The sequence below is a fragment of the Astatotilapia calliptera genome, chromosome 13 (genome assembly GCF_900246225.1).
Source record: "Astatotilapia calliptera chromosome 13, fAstCal1.2, whole genome shotgun sequence".
Classification (NCBI taxonomy): Eukaryota; Metazoa; Chordata; class Actinopteri; order Cichliformes; family Cichlidae; genus Astatotilapia; species Astatotilapia calliptera.
Window position 1 is genome coordinate 13,910,565 of NC_039314.1, and position 15,224 is coordinate 13,925,788.

General features: G+C 38.0%; 2 protein-coding genes across 2 annotated transcripts in view; both read left to right on the forward strand.

Annotated features, from left to right (window-relative positions):
- The window catches only part of abcc2 (ATP binding cassette subfamily C member 2), a 31,581-nt gene extending 24,229 nt beyond the window's left edge, over window positions 1-7,352 (forward strand). Inside the window, exons 23-32 of the mRNA XM_026191141.1 lie at window positions 2,103-2,257; window positions 3,154-3,309; window positions 3,392-3,591; window positions 3,707-3,833; window positions 3,950-4,051; window positions 5,024-5,167; window positions 6,040-6,198; window positions 6,289-6,455; window positions 6,712-6,906; window positions 7,013-7,352. Of these exons, the coding sequence (XP_026046926.1) occupies window positions 2,103-2,257; window positions 3,154-3,309; window positions 3,392-3,591; window positions 3,707-3,833; window positions 3,950-4,051; window positions 5,024-5,167; window positions 6,040-6,198; window positions 6,289-6,455; window positions 6,712-6,906; window positions 7,013-7,142 (1,535 nt within the window). The 3' untranslated portion in view covers window positions 7,143-7,352. The remainder of the gene's footprint in view (window positions 1-2,102; window positions 2,258-3,153; window positions 3,310-3,391; window positions 3,592-3,706; window positions 3,834-3,949; window positions 4,052-5,023; window positions 5,168-6,039; window positions 6,199-6,288; window positions 6,456-6,711; window positions 6,907-7,012) is intronic.
- Window positions 7,353-8,656: 1,304 nt separating this feature from the next.
- The window catches only part of LOC113035525 (canalicular multispecific organic anion transporter 1-like), a 33,857-nt gene continuing 27,289 nt past the window's right edge, over window positions 8,657-15,224 (forward strand). The window contains exons 1-3 of the mRNA XM_026191142.1: window positions 8,657-8,860; window positions 9,351-9,527; window positions 14,970-15,082. Coding sequence (XP_026046927.1) covers window positions 9,392-9,527; window positions 14,970-15,082 — 249 coding nt within the window. The 5' untranslated portion in view covers window positions 8,657-8,860; window positions 9,351-9,391. The remainder of the gene's footprint in view (window positions 8,861-9,350; window positions 9,528-14,969; window positions 15,083-15,224) is intronic.

A 15,224-nucleotide genomic window follows, 5' to 3' on the forward strand; every position in this document is an offset into this window, starting at 1 on the left:
AAACCAAAACACAGACAAGGACAGAAGATGAGATTGAGATAGTTACAGAACTAAGGACTAAGAATATAAATAACAAAACTTGGGAGCTCAAGGGAAATAAGATTAAACTCAAAAGAGAGAAAACATTAGGACAAGAACATAAAAACTTCACAAAACAGAAATACAATTCAAAGCCAAAACCATCAAACTTAAAGCACATGGCCCAAAAATCTAGGATCCTAACACATGCGTAGACAGCCATATTAATTACTACTCTTTCTTTCTTGCACATAGGTCTTCCCATCAGTCAAACATATAACATGTGACTTCTCACGGGAAGAAGTCCCGTGAGATGAACGAAGCTCAACCACTCAAATTTTGTTATATTTGATTTTCCCACATACTGATTCTTAATTCTTAAAAACCCATGACAGTTAGCTTATCATCAGTCTATGGACAATGCAAAGCTTTCAGTAATGTAAGTAATAAGGCAATCAAATCATAGAGTATTAAAGCTGTGAGTCATTTGGGTATTCAATTTTAAATCCTGTGGTCTTGTTGCCCCTATCAAAGACCGTTTTCTTCCTACAGCCATGCTATGATCAGATCAAGTTGCCATGACAACTGCCCCCAGCTTCATTTCTTGATCTCCAATGGCTTCTTCTCAAGATATATGATATGTTATTAAGTGGGCTATACAGACCGTATGTCTGTTCATTTTCTCATTTAATAATCTAACTCATATAAAGGCTTCAACTTATCTCAGTAACTGTGATACACACAGAGGATGCCACACCTGAGATTCAGTTTCTCACTAACAGCTGTGTTATTTGAACAGAAAATAAAATAAACTAAATGTCCGGAGGCCTGGCCGAAAGAAACAAAGATGTGGAAGCAACACAATGGGGCGAGAGACCTGGAATTTCCGTCTCTAAACTACTCATAGTATAAGAAACTAGAGGAAAATAGGAAAGATGCTAAAAAGCTGCTTGGGCTGGGCGAAGGATAGCAAGAGCCTTTTCCTCTAAATAGAAGCTCAGTGGCAGACGCATCTGTGAAAGTAGGAGTAAGTACATAAGTGAAAAAGGTGAGAGAAGAGCACAGAGGACGAGAGAAGAAAGAGGAAGCAAACACAAGGGAACAGCACGTAACACATAATTTCTATAGCATGTTCTTGTTCTTTCTTTATTTGCACTTTAACAGTATTTTTTATACTGCGTAAAGATTTTCTTTCTGTTTGACTGGATATTAAAATAATAAAGAAACATTGTGTCCAGTCGATATGCAACTCATTTTATAACAATTTAAATAGTTAATCTGTTTCTCAATAATATCTTATGCTTATGCTTATCTTATACTGTACAATCGTATGCTTACCTTATGCTTGTAGATATACTTGGGTTTTTCCAGTAGACAGTTATTGGGATATTCTGGACTTAAAATATTATTCAATGATGTGTATAAAATTTGCAAATTGCAAATTGTGGTAGAACTTGAAGGCTTGCAGTTCTTCAAGTACTTAAATCATAAAATATCTCATTTCAAATTCAGTGATGTTAAAACCATAAAAGAAAAAGCTAAATTGATGTAGCCCTATTCAACATTTCAGAATAATGCTTGTGCTAACATGGGGCCTAATTTTAGGAACTTTAAGTATTTAGCTAACAGGTAATTAGTGTAAAGAGGGTTTAGAGTGGGTGTCTGTGAGTGTGTGTGTTTGTTTGTTTTTTGTTCAGAATAAAAGAGAACACAACTACAGTAATTATTCCCTGAATTATTAAATGCAGGGGTATATTTTCAGCAGTAACTAGTGGATCGTGTTTTAAGATGTACAAAGGTAACTGTCTCTGCATAAGACAGACAGACTCGGGTGTACATTGAAATTTTGTACCTCGTCATTTTATTTGTCCCTTTTTTACAAGCTAAACTTTGTCATTAGGAATATTTGATTTTTCAAACTTGGCCCAATCCAGTTAACTTTAGACAGTTAGAATTTGTACAAGTAATTGTTGCAAATGGCATAAAAAGCACACTTGAGTCTTATGTTTAATGTTCCATTCAAAGTGGATTTTTCTTTGTGAAGAGTATAGAATAATTTAGAAACCCTCCTACCTTTACTGCAGGTCTCTTAGTGTTCGTCGGCACACTGCTCCTAGCAAATGCTTCTGTCGATGCATCTCGTATCCTGCATTCAAAACTGCTTAACAACATCCTGCGAGTTCCCATGGTTTTCTTTGACACCACACCTATTGGAAGAGTGGTCAACCGCTTTGCAAAGGTAGCATTTGTATTTCACTTTTTAATCATTCCTTTTCTAGATTTCATTATTTTCTCATCCTGTGGCTTTTATGTTTACAAGTACAAGATGCAATTATTTTTTAATTCCATTTTTCAAAATTAATAGAAGTGGAATGTTCCCCAGTTCTGCTTAAACCTTTGCATACAGTCCTTCCCAAATGCCTCCTCAAGTATACAAGAATGTACCCTGGTCTGTCTGGAATTGGTACAGGTGTTAGTAGAAACTAGAGTAAAAAAAAAATCAGGATTAGATTATTTTAATGTATTCTGAGTAGCTTGAAAGCAGTGTTATGAGTCATAGTTCAGTTTATATAACAGGGTTTATATCTAACCCGTCTAACAAAAACCAAAGGTCTTGTGTTCTTATCTTGTTTTACCCACCCGCTATGATCGCCATGATGCAGCTCCAGTTGTAAAAACACTTTCATGCTGTGAAAACTTATTTTAAACTCTTTTACAAAACCTTTGCTTTTAGGACGTCATCCTCTCATCTAGCTCTAGAACCTTCTCTCTTCCAGTGTGCTGAGTAGTCTTTGACCAGTTTGATCTTACTATATTCTATTTATCAACAAAAAATTTAATTAGCTTTTGATATATATTTATATACCAACTTTGCCTCAAATTTCAAAGTACACAAAAAAGTTGGTGGATAAACCATTAAAAAAACACAAAAAACACCTCCTTTTATTGACATTTGCACCAAGTTCCTCATTTCAGCAGGTATTGTGTTTTGTTGTGTTATTTAACACTTTTTTTGCTCTTATAATTTCACCATTTTTAATATTACTTTTGATTTTTTTTACATGCACTTTATTGATAAAAATGTACTTGACTTGTGTTTTAATAAATACTAACTTTCCAACTATTATCCTAAAGGATATTTTTACTATAGATGAGGCCATTCCTAATTCCGTCCGCTCCTGGCTCCTCTGTTTTCTGGGTGTACTGGGGACGCTATTTGTCATCTGCCTGGCAACCCCTTTCTTTGCCATAGTCATCATTCCTTTGGCAGTGATCTACTTCTTTGTACAGGTAAGCCGAAAGAAGAAGAAGATTTGCCTAACTAACTAAGAATAGGAAACTAATGTTGTTTTGTCTTTCTCTCTACACCCAGCGCATTTATGTCGCCACTTCAAGACAGCTGCGGCGACTGGACTCTGTGTCTCGCTCACCGATATACTCTCACTTTGGTGAGACGGTGTCCGGCCTGTCAGTGATAAGAGCCTACAGGCATCAAGAAAGGTTTCTTAAACACAATGAAGTAACTATAGATGAAAACCTCAAAAGCGTCTACCCGTGGATTGTGTCTAACAGGTCAGATATTCAACGGTGTACCTGCAAACACAGAGAAGCATGTGATGTAAATTGCTCATAAAACTGACCCTAACATTTCACTGTTAGACATTTCACTCACTTGTTTACTCAACAGATGGCTGGCCATACGTCTGGAGTTTGTTGGAAACCTGGTGGTGTTTTTTTCTGCTCTGTTTGCTGTCATTTCCAGAGATTCTATTGACAGTGGCCTGGTTGGCTTGTCTATATCATATGCCCTTAATGTGAGCCATTAAAACACTCATACCTTTATCATTATTTCATCACTGTTTATGTATTTGGTAATACTAAAATCCAGCAATAATTTAAACACTGACGTCTATTCTACACTGTTCTGCAGGTAACCCAGACCCTCAACTGGTTGGTTAGGATGACCTCAGAGCTGGAGACCAATATTGTAGCTGTGGAGAGAGTGAGTGAATATACTGAGCTTGAGAATGAGGTATGTAGAAGATTTTTAATGACAATTCTCTTTATTAGATGAAACTCTACTGTTATCTTAATAAGGCATGAATTTCAAGATTCCTTCAGGTTGTTAGTTGATTGTAAGCACCACAATGCAACGGGGATAAAAACATAATAATAATAATAATACAATTTAGTACAATATCGTACACGTACACTGGGCTTTAGCTGCTGATCTTGAGTAGTGACACATTGTTACCTTCGCCAAAGAGGTTATGTGTTTTTGTAGCATTTACATGCTTGCCGTTCTGTCTGTAAACATGACAGCTGGGAAGTTTTGACTGAATTTTGATTAAACTTTGTTGTTTGAGTTTACAGTGGGATCATGTTAACAATCCACTCAAATATGGCTTACGGCCACCAGGGTCTTCAAGGACAACTCAATGATTTATTGGTTGAAAATGGACAAAAAGCCTTAGAATCTTTGGTGTATATGGTCAACATATAATACTACCATATAAACACCACAGCTACTGCCATTGATTGTGCTGACAACATTTAGATATATAGGGAATGAATAATGGGGACTCTAAATATCAAGTTACTCTGGATCTCTTCTTCAAGGTCAAATAATGACAATCTTTTAATAGGTCAGACTTATATAACATGCCATATATATTTAAATAAACTATGTTAGAAATTTGACTTTGTTTGTATTGGCAACATTTGTTTTATTATGACATTCTTATGTACATTACAATAACAGGTTATAAGTGTTTAAATACGTAGCAATTCAAATACAACTATAATGTTGAAATTTTGTTGCTTAATGTATGTTTATGTAGGTTTTGATATTACTATAATATCTTTGTATATGTGAGTGCTTCAATTTAAGAAAAGATATATTCTAGTGGTTATCTTAGCTAGTCTTGATAACGTCTGCATTATTATGCAGACGTTATCAAGACTAGCTAAGATTCATTTATTCTGTTTGTGTTTGTTGTTACAGGCTGACTGGGTAACTGACACTCGGCCCCCACAGCAGTGGCCAGAGGCAGGAAGAGTGAAATTTGAGAACTACAAAGTGCGTTACAGACCCGAATTGGATTTAGTGCTGCATGGAATCACTTGTGACATCGACAGCACTGAGAAGGTACGTGTTTGTGTGTGTGTGTATCTGAAAGAGAGACAAAGTGAAAGAGAGAGAGCATGCATGTATAAAGTTCATGCAGGATTTATTAATATGTTAATGATTTACAGAGTAACCTCGTAGATCAAATAGATCAAGATATAGAAAACAATATCTAATATGTTTTTCACACGAGATACAGATTCAAATACTATAAAAATTCTTGTTTTTTGCATGGAGGTTGCTTAAATTATAGCTTGGTTTTTTTCCTCTATCACTAGCTTCTAAAATAATAGCGGTTTCTCAAGTGTAGCTTACAGATGGTAGACTTTAAGTTTATTTTTAGTTGAGTTTAGAAAAAGAATAATTTGTATTTTAATGTAACTTTGTCCTATAAAGCACTGACATTCTGTACTTTAGTTTTTTTTGATGTTTTACAGTCCAGTCTGTTAATTATTTACTCAAAAAAAAAAAAAAAGCCACAGAACAAACAGTAATGACAATAATTGATTTTAAACAAACAGTAAAAAATAATGTAAACTGTCAGCTTGTGTCTTTAGTTGTACATCACTCTATACTATAAACAACTGTGATATCAAAATATGTAACTAGCCTATCTTTAGGATAAAATGTCAAATGACATACTGATAATGTGAAGTGGACACAATGTGAACACCCTGAATACAGTGAAGTCAAAGTACACATTAGAAAAGACAGTCTGTATTGCAACAACATATAAAAGAACAAGATATAGCTCCTTATGTTGTGGAATTATCTACAGTCAGCATTGTTTAATGCCTTTTCTTTACCTGTTGTGACAACAGTTTATGAAAACTTTTTTCAAATATGTGCCAGCTGTTATTTTGATCTTATGTGTTTTCTCTCACTGCATTCAGATCGGTATTGTCGGTCGCACAGGAGCTGGGAAATCAAGTCTTACCAACTGCCTGTTTAGAATTATTGAAGCTGCTGAAGGTTACATCCGCATTGATGATGTAGATATCTCTAAAATAGGCCTGCATGACCTGAGAAACAGACTCACGATTATACCACAGGTATACACATCAATATAGACAATAACCTTGTCAAAGAATTAAGTATATTATTAAAAAAATACACTGACATTTTTAATCCCATGTGCACAGGATCCCGTTTTGTTCTCGGGGTCACTGAGGATGAACCTGGATCCATTTGACAAGTTCAGCGATGAGGAGATTTGGAGAGCGCTGGAGCTCTCTCATCTAAAGAGCTATGTATCAGGGCTGCAGGAAGGGTTACAGCATGAAGTGGCAGAGGGAGGAGAAAACCTCAGGTGGGTAATAAAATTAACAATACGGCCTCTGTGGTCATTTGAAAATGATGATGACTTCAAACTCAAACCTAGGGAATGTTGGCACATAAGCTGCAAAATTCTTTAGATGTATACCTTTTCCACACTTCATTAGTCTAAACCTAATGCAATTTTCAAAAAAACATGCATGCATAAACTTTCATATACACATGAGTTCCTTGTGTGCTTTTTGCATAAACCCTCTTGAGATATCAATACTTTAATACAATCTTTCCAGTGTTGGGCAGAGGCAGCTGCTGTGTCTGGCCCGAGCACTCCTGAGAAAGTCACGTATCCTAATTCTGGATGAAGCCACGGCAGCTGTTGACCTGGAGACAGACAACCTGATTCAGAACACCATCCGCAAAGAGTTCTCAGACTGCACAGTGCTTACCATCGCCCACCGCCTGCACAGTATCATGGACAGCTCTAGGTGAGTTATACCTTTTCCCTTAACATTTTTGGATGAAATTTTTGGAATTCATGACAATGTTTTTTCTCAGTGGGCTACTATTAAATCCTGTGCGTCTTTCCAACAGGGTAATGGTGCTTGATGCTGGAAAAGTAGTGGAATTTGATTCGCCGAGCAACCTGCTTGAAAAGGAAGGTCATTTCTACGCCATGGCAAAAGATGCTGGGATAACATTAGAAAGCAACACAAATTTATAATCTCTACTTATACTGTTTTTTTTAGGGAAGATTTACGGCCACAATTTTCTGTGTATGTGTTTTATTTGTAGGTTACATTGTGAAGACTGGATTTTACGTTTATGTAAAGAAACACTGACATATGTATTGTATTTATAGGGAAAAACATAGGGAAAACATATTGTATATGTAACACATTTTATGTGTGAAAAATAAAATTTATTTCTGAAATCATGCTTAACTGGTTTTAAATAAAAAAAACCACTCTTTTTTTGACACAATGTTATCAGTTTATGATTGTGCACTTATTTGTATTTTTATATGACAGCAACATGCAAACATCTTGCCTGTGTAAGATCAGGTTCCCACAAACATGTGTATATCCAGGAACTAAAAAAATCAAATAATGAAATCAATTAATACTGATCAGGCCTCTGCATCCATTTACATCCATCTATTAAAACTGGCTTTGGAATGGATAAAACAGGCTAATATTAGGCTTCGGGAATGGTCTTCCCAACCCTAACCTCAACCTTACTGAAAATTTGTGGATTACACTTAAAACCGGGTCTATTCTAGGAAACTCACCCATTTAAACTCTACCAATTCTGTCCAGAAGATGGTCAAATATCCAGCCATAATTACTCCAGAATCTTGTTGACAGCAACCAAAAATGTCACCCTGAGGTGTAACTTACAATATTTGACCAAATATTAGTAGACATGTACTCGGTATGTGTGCTGTACAATCATTCCATCCTGGAAAACGATGACTTCAAAGAAATCATTAAAAGACAAAAAGTGTGTTAGGGGAAAAGTCTTACATAACTGAGACTTATGAGACTGAAGAATTAAGGTAAATTCAAACGAACATATCAGACTAGTAACATACAAAGTAATTTGTCTGGAAGGTATGTTGAGAATGACAGCAAACAGACATAATAGCAGCTCATAATACCATGTCAGGGACATGTTGATGTTGAAGTTGGTATTGAAGTTTGTGGTGTTTTTTTTTTTTTTTTTGAAAGATTACAATGACATTCATATCAATGATGAGTTTATGTATGTTTTTCACCACAACTGTATGTGTACTTATGACAAAGTGGAACTAGAGTACTTTTCAAAACCTTACTGTTTTAAAATATTTATGTAGAAAATAACAGGAAAAGGGATCTAATGACCCCACTCCCTCCAAATCCCTAAATGCTCCCTCCCCTTCCCTTTTCAGTAGGTTTTCCCCCTAACACAGTTAAAAGAGCATGGTAAGACTTATGTAAGTCCTTCACTTTTTTTTCCTCTCTCAGGAGCTTATTTGCGCAAATTACAAAGCTTGATTCTCTAAATGATTTTGCTTTATCGGTTGAATGTTCTCATTGACTCACTAGAAAGCCTGTAGTGTACTTTTTGTAGAAACCAGGCACAGATTCGAATCTTGTATTCTCTACGCTAATCCAGCACCTCTCTGTTGGATTAATGTTGTTTCTCTGTAGAGGGAATAAGCAACTTTTTTTTCTGCTTAAATAACCTCATGGATCAAAGTCCCTTACAGCCACATCCTACAATTGTCAGTAAGCTGTGGGTGGACAGAGGAGAAAGCAGCAGTATTTGAGTAAAACACGGCAGTAGTGGGGCAGAGGGTGAGAGGCGTCGGCTTGTCTGATCAGCTGAGGTTGACTGAAGCTATCACTGTAAAGCATGTGTGCGGCAGCTCTGGAGGAGTACTGTGGGTCCATTTTTTGGGTGAGTTAAACAAGCAGAAAGACTGAAGAATTAATCCAAACAAACATATCAGACTAGTAACATACAAAGTAAATTGTATGGAAGGTATGTTGAGAATGACAGCAAACAGACATAATAGCAGCTCATATTACCATGTCAGGGACAAGTTGATGTTGAAGTTGGTATTGGAGTTTGTGGTGGTTTTTTTGAAGATCTTTCTTTCCTATACTTTGGAGACAAAAGGTTTAAGGCAAGTGTAAAAAGGGTAAAAAGCTGTTCATGTTATTGTGTCAACCCATTCAACACAGATTAAACAAACAAGAAGGTAATGATTTCTATTTGTCACAGCAACTATGAAAGACCTCTTCCAAATATGCAGAAAAGAAGATGATTAACGTTCTGGTTTCAGAGTTTCTGGTTTCAGAGACTTAATCAGTTGCACTTTATGGTTCCCTTGGAAGGGCAGCAGGACTTTGTTATGTATATGTGTTTGTTTGTATGTGTTCTTCAGAATGTTTCATATCTGAAGCGACCAGACCCAGACCTTCCACTATGTGTGGAACAGACAGTTCTTGTATGGATCCCCCTTTGTTTCCTGTGGCTCTGTGCCCCATGGCACCTGCTGGCTCTCTGTCAGAGTGCAAATGTAAACACAAAACAACTGTCCAAGCTCTACATCTGCAAACAGGTAAGAAATACTATCTAATAAAGACATCTTCATAAAAAATTGTTGTTTCAGTTCATAGCTTAGGTAGCTGTCTTCTAGTTTCAAAAGTTTAACTGTATACTGTAAAAAAAAAGTGCTTTACTGTAAAGTTTTACAGAATTTACAGGAAAAACAGAATTTCTGTTATTTTTAAATACATAAAATATGAATCAAATTACAATAAAATCACAGTATAAAATGACAAAATGACATTAAAAGTAGTTTATGTACTTTCACATGGATTTGTTGTCAGTTAACACATTTGTTGTGTTTTGATGGAAGCATTTGTTGCGCATTATTTTTATCTTGGGTAAAAGAAGGATGTAGTCTGAATCCAAGTTTCTAATCATTTATTGCCTCAAGCAGTTCAAACCATAAGCATGTACATGGATCTCTTTCATTCAGAAAAACACAGTCTGCAAGCAGTTAGCTGTAACCAACTTCCTGAAAGAGACTTACCTTCCCTTAACATTACAGAGAATTATATATCAATTTGTGCTTTCAATTGGTCAAAACTGTTGGGATCTGTCCCCACTCCTCGGGTGAGAGCGGCTGGTGCCTGGCAGGGGCAGTGTTCCTGCTCTCCTGATGTGGTCCTGCGCGCGTCAGCTGCCTGCCCAGCTGCCTGTGAGCCCAGGCTCATGACCAAGCCTGTGGTGCGCCACCATCGCTTGCCATGCGGTCGAGAAGACCAGCTTCACTGTTGCCACTGGACAAGCAGCCGGCGTGGTTCGTTGCATGGCTGTGGTGAGGCTGACACACCCGAGCTGCATTAGCTTGTCACGCCTCCCCTGCCTATAAGGGCGAACAAGGTCCTGAAGGATATTGTTGTTGGTGTGTGTAGATGTGTACAGCAACCAAGCGTAAATAAGTGTTTAAAAGCATTAAGATGTGGGCGGTTCCATCGCTCTCCTGTCACAGACTTGTTGGTGTCAAAGGGTATTGTAAAAATGTGAGTTTGAATAAGCTTTCTGAACTTTTTAAGGAAATTCTGAAATTGTTATAGTTGTGGTGTTTCGGTGAAAATCCTAAAAAGTCATCGAACTATATGGAAAGTACAAAGTTACCGTAGTCCTGATTGTAGAACTTTTACATTTTCCTTCAGTGTTTCCTCAATGTGCTCATTCAGTGTTCTTCATTCTGTAAAGTTCTTGTCTCCCTGTTTCAAATTATTGTTTCCCTGTGTTTTTTACGTTAGTCATTTGTCTCCTGTATCTTGCAATTAGTTTTGCTTTCTTTTTAAGCTGTGCCTTTTTCTCCAGCTATATCTGCTTCGCTTAATTCTTATGTGTGGTTTTTATAACCTAATTCCTTTGTTCTTTGTCAGGTCATTTGTTAACCTGCTTTCATGAGCTCCAAGTTCTCTGAAAAAGCTTTTTGCTGTTAAATTTTCCCCCTATGGACTGTAATCATCCTAACTGAAGATTAGTTTTCACTAAAGGTTTCTCAGTATTGCATTAACATTCCCCTCTTCCCACACTTCATGCTAGTTCACAAATGCACAAATGCAGAAAAACAGCTACACAATGAAATACACAATCAGTACATATATGACTCATTTTACAGACTGCGCCTTTGCGCTGGACTATCTATCCAACTTGAATGGAATGGCTGTACCATCCAGTGATACCAGTTTTGAAAGGGACTCTACCAAAAATTATAATAAAACCTGCAGACAAACGGTGAGCAGTAGCTAACATTCTTCAATAAAAACCAACAAAACCAAGCTTGATGAGAGCAGTCATCGCAGGGCAAACGACCGACAGAGCCTCTCCCGAACCCAGCACAGCCCTGAGTTGTGGGCGGATCGATCCAAGTATCGATACCAAGTCGGCATCGGTATTGGATCATTACTAGCGTGGTGAGATTGATTCTTTACTTTACGTTCCACTCTCGTTTGCAATGCTGTGGTTTCGGCAAAGATGAAACAGCCAGGTCACCAGACTCGCCACACCTGTATCAGCGCAGAGCAGACACACATTGCTCCCCTTTTGTGTTTAAATGTTGCGCCGTCACATGACGTGACTTAGACGCATTGGGTCTTGTTAAGTTGTTTACATATCATTTATATTTTTACCAGTTCTTGTTGTTGTTGTTGAGAATTTTAATTGTAATTTTTGTTGTATAGTTTCTCAACAGCACTTGTTTGTTTTAGTTTGTTTACTGGTTTGCACTTTTTACTTAAGATTTTTCTAGAAAAAAATTGATCATATTCATTTTCGATAAGCATTTTCTATTTAATTATAAAATTTGTCCTAATTATGCCCTGGGAACACTTAAGGTCATGAAAATTAATTGAGATTTAGCAATTCAATGACGCATCCACCTTCTTTATTTAAAGGTACCGATATCAGTATCGGTATCGATATCGGTATCAGCGATATTGGCCCCTATTTACTTGGTATTGGATCGATACCAAAATATGCACTATCAAACACCACTAGTTTAAATACTCTTGTTGTCAGCTGTGTTGGAAATGGTCCCTACTTCTCACTTTGACTTTGGATGTGCCTTTTGGATGATTTCCTTCCGTAACACTGCACCTGTAATTTTAAAATGAAAACTACCCCAGAAACCCTCTTTTGCCATATGTTCCTTGCCATGTGTCAATTTAACACAATTAGAGAAGCACAAGAAGATATGTGCATTGTCTCTTTAAAAAATTCCAGGGCTTCTCCCCTGGAGTAGATCTGCTCCAGGCCTGTATCCCTATGTTAAAAAAACATTATCCAGTGGTGTGTCCTGCTGTAAATCATGTGATTAAATCATATGATTAACCATCTGCTGTGGAAAAAGTGACATGGATGTTAGCACAGTGCATTTCATCATCTGTTTGCACACTTTCTCACAGTGACCTTTGCATTGTAAATATGATGTCATGAATAACACACTGCTGGTAAGTACACACAGAATTTGGCAACTGAAAAGTTAAGTCTGCATGGCCCACAAGCTCATGCGACCCTAGTATGGCGCTGTCATCTTCCTGCTCCTGTAGAAAAAACCAAACACAAAAACATACATACATCCACCCTTTCCCCCACTGTCTGGGTGGAGTAGGTGCAATCTTGAGGACATTTGTCCCCACTAGGGATGGGTATCGTTTAGGTTTTATCCGATACCGGTGCCAAATCGGTACTTTTGAAACGGTGCCGGTGCTCAAACAGTGCTCAAACCGGTGCTTAAAGAATGGAGAACACAAAATTGGTCCAAAAACCTCTCATGTTCAGCTGTTTTTTTGTAAAAAGATAACAATGTTAGCCTTTTCTGCAGCTATGGGGCATATATGGTATCACTCTTGGCTGGAAGCAGTGCTTAAACAATGGAAAAAACACAAACTTTGTCCAAAAGCCTCTCATGTTCGGCTGTTTCCCTCTTTTTCCTTTGGTCATTTTAGCCTTTTTGGCCAGGGTGAAGGGAGTATCTGCCATCAAACAAGAGGACAGCCGCATGTAGCTATGATGATGTTTGCTAGTTCACCTTACGTGCATTAATGTAATAACGTGGTTAGCCTACTCAACGTAAATTACACACGAACAACATTAAGCTACTCACGCAGAGAAGAACGGCTGCTGCTGCCATCATCATTCTCATAATTTCTGCTACACTGGCAGGGCTACGGGCCAGGACTCTCCTCTTCGGGTTTTTGGGTATGTTGCTAACTCCGGGTCCGATAACAGGCACCACACCCGCAGTAGATGTGCTCGGTGTGAGGTCTCGCAGCAAGCTATCAAATACGGCGCATTTCTCACCTTTAAAAAAACCGCTATGCGTCGCCTGGTGTTTCATCAGATTTGAGGTGTTACCTCCTTTGACAGTATCACAGTATCAGCTTAAAGCACTTGTTGCAGGCTGCTGAGTTTGCATATTTTGCTGTGAAGTACAGCCAGACTTTGACCGCTTCGCCTTGGGCATTTTTAATCTGTAGCTCTGCTCTAAAAGAACGTACGTACCTGGCCCTGCCTACTATCCTCGGAAACGTAAAATGATTGGCTAGAAGTGTATCACAGCTCAGGAAAAAAAAGCACCGAAATAAAGCACCGAAATGTGCGCTGCTTTTCGGTCTGGTTACTACCGTTTATGTCAGAACCGGTGCCATCATGACACCGGACACCGGTGCCCATCCCTAGTCCCCACTGTCAGTCCAGTCAGTCTCCTCATGTTTATTGCTGATAGCAGAACTTCTTGTGCCGCATACTTAAGTTTCAGCAATATGACATCATTTCAAAAGGAAAAAGGAGAATTTAGAATGAAGAATTCTAAATTTAGAAGTTAGAATTTCAAAACACTTTCATCCACCAGCCACACACTTCACACAACATTAATTGTCTATTAGATATTGAGTCTCTTCCCATGTAACCAGGTGTGCCTGGTAAAACATCCCCCACACATCAGGAACAAGAAACTCAATAATCTATTAGAGTTGGCACTTACTTATTTAAGCCCTCTACAGCATTCTGTTCAACTCAGTTCAATCATCTTTCCCCAACATATGTTGTTCCTAGAGTATTTAAAAGTAGAATGGGAGGGAGAGCCTTCAGTTTTCAGGCCCCTCTTCTGTGGAACCAGCTTCCAGTTTGGATTCGGGAGACAGACACTATCTCTACTTTTAAGATTAGGCTTAAAACTTTCCTTTTTGCTAAAGCATATAGTTAGGGCTGGACCAGGTGACCCTGAATCCTCCCTTAGTTATGCTACAATAGATGTAGGCTGCCGGGGGATTCCCATGATGCATTGAGTTTTTCCTTTCCAGTCACCTTTCTCACTCACTATGTATTAACAGACCTCTCTGCATTGAATCATATCTGTTATTAACCTCTGTCTCTCTTCCACAGCATGTCTTCTTTCCTGTCTTCCTTCTGTCACCCCAACCGGTCGCAGCAGATGGCCGCCCCTCCCTGAGCCTGGTTCTGCCAGAGGTTTCTTCCTGTTAAAAGGGAGTTTTTCCTTCCCACTGTCGCCAAAGTGCTTGCTCATAGGGGGTCATATGATTGTTGGGTTTTTCTCTGTATCTATGAAGCACCTTGAGGCGACTTTTGTTGTGATTTGGCGCTATATAAATAAAATTGAATTGAATTGAATTGAATATAATAATAGTCTGCTAGTTTATATATCACTTCTCATCCCACTAAGTGAACCGGACAAGATGATAATAACAGAAACGCATGCTTAAAATACTATCTGATCTTCATGAGCTTTATTGCATGTGTGTCTGTGTTAGTAGGATTAATGCATTTATACTTATTTTTGTCATTTTTGTGTACCTCTCCTCTTTGCGGTGCTCCAGAAACTTTCTCAATTCTACACTCCAAGGCAGTTGTTTTTTCTCTCCAGGCTCCTTAACCCAATTTCATTTCCCACACTAAAACAACAGTGTTCCTCCATGTGTCCTCCCCCTCCTGCGGTCTCCTCTCCCCAACCTTGCAGCAGTCCAGTGGCACTCAGTTCTCTTCAGCTTTTTCCTGTGTATTGCCACTGTCTCTTCCATTGGCATTTTACTCCAAATGTGGCAAATGTCAAATTCGGACAGTCTTCCCAAGGTACATTCACATAGTGCAGTTGCAGCTTGTTATACTGTGAGTGAGAGTATTGCAATTACAATACAACAAAAAGGTGACTCAATTAACTTTATATTCAGATACATATAAAAATCCATTTTACAGTTGATATAATCAAAAATAA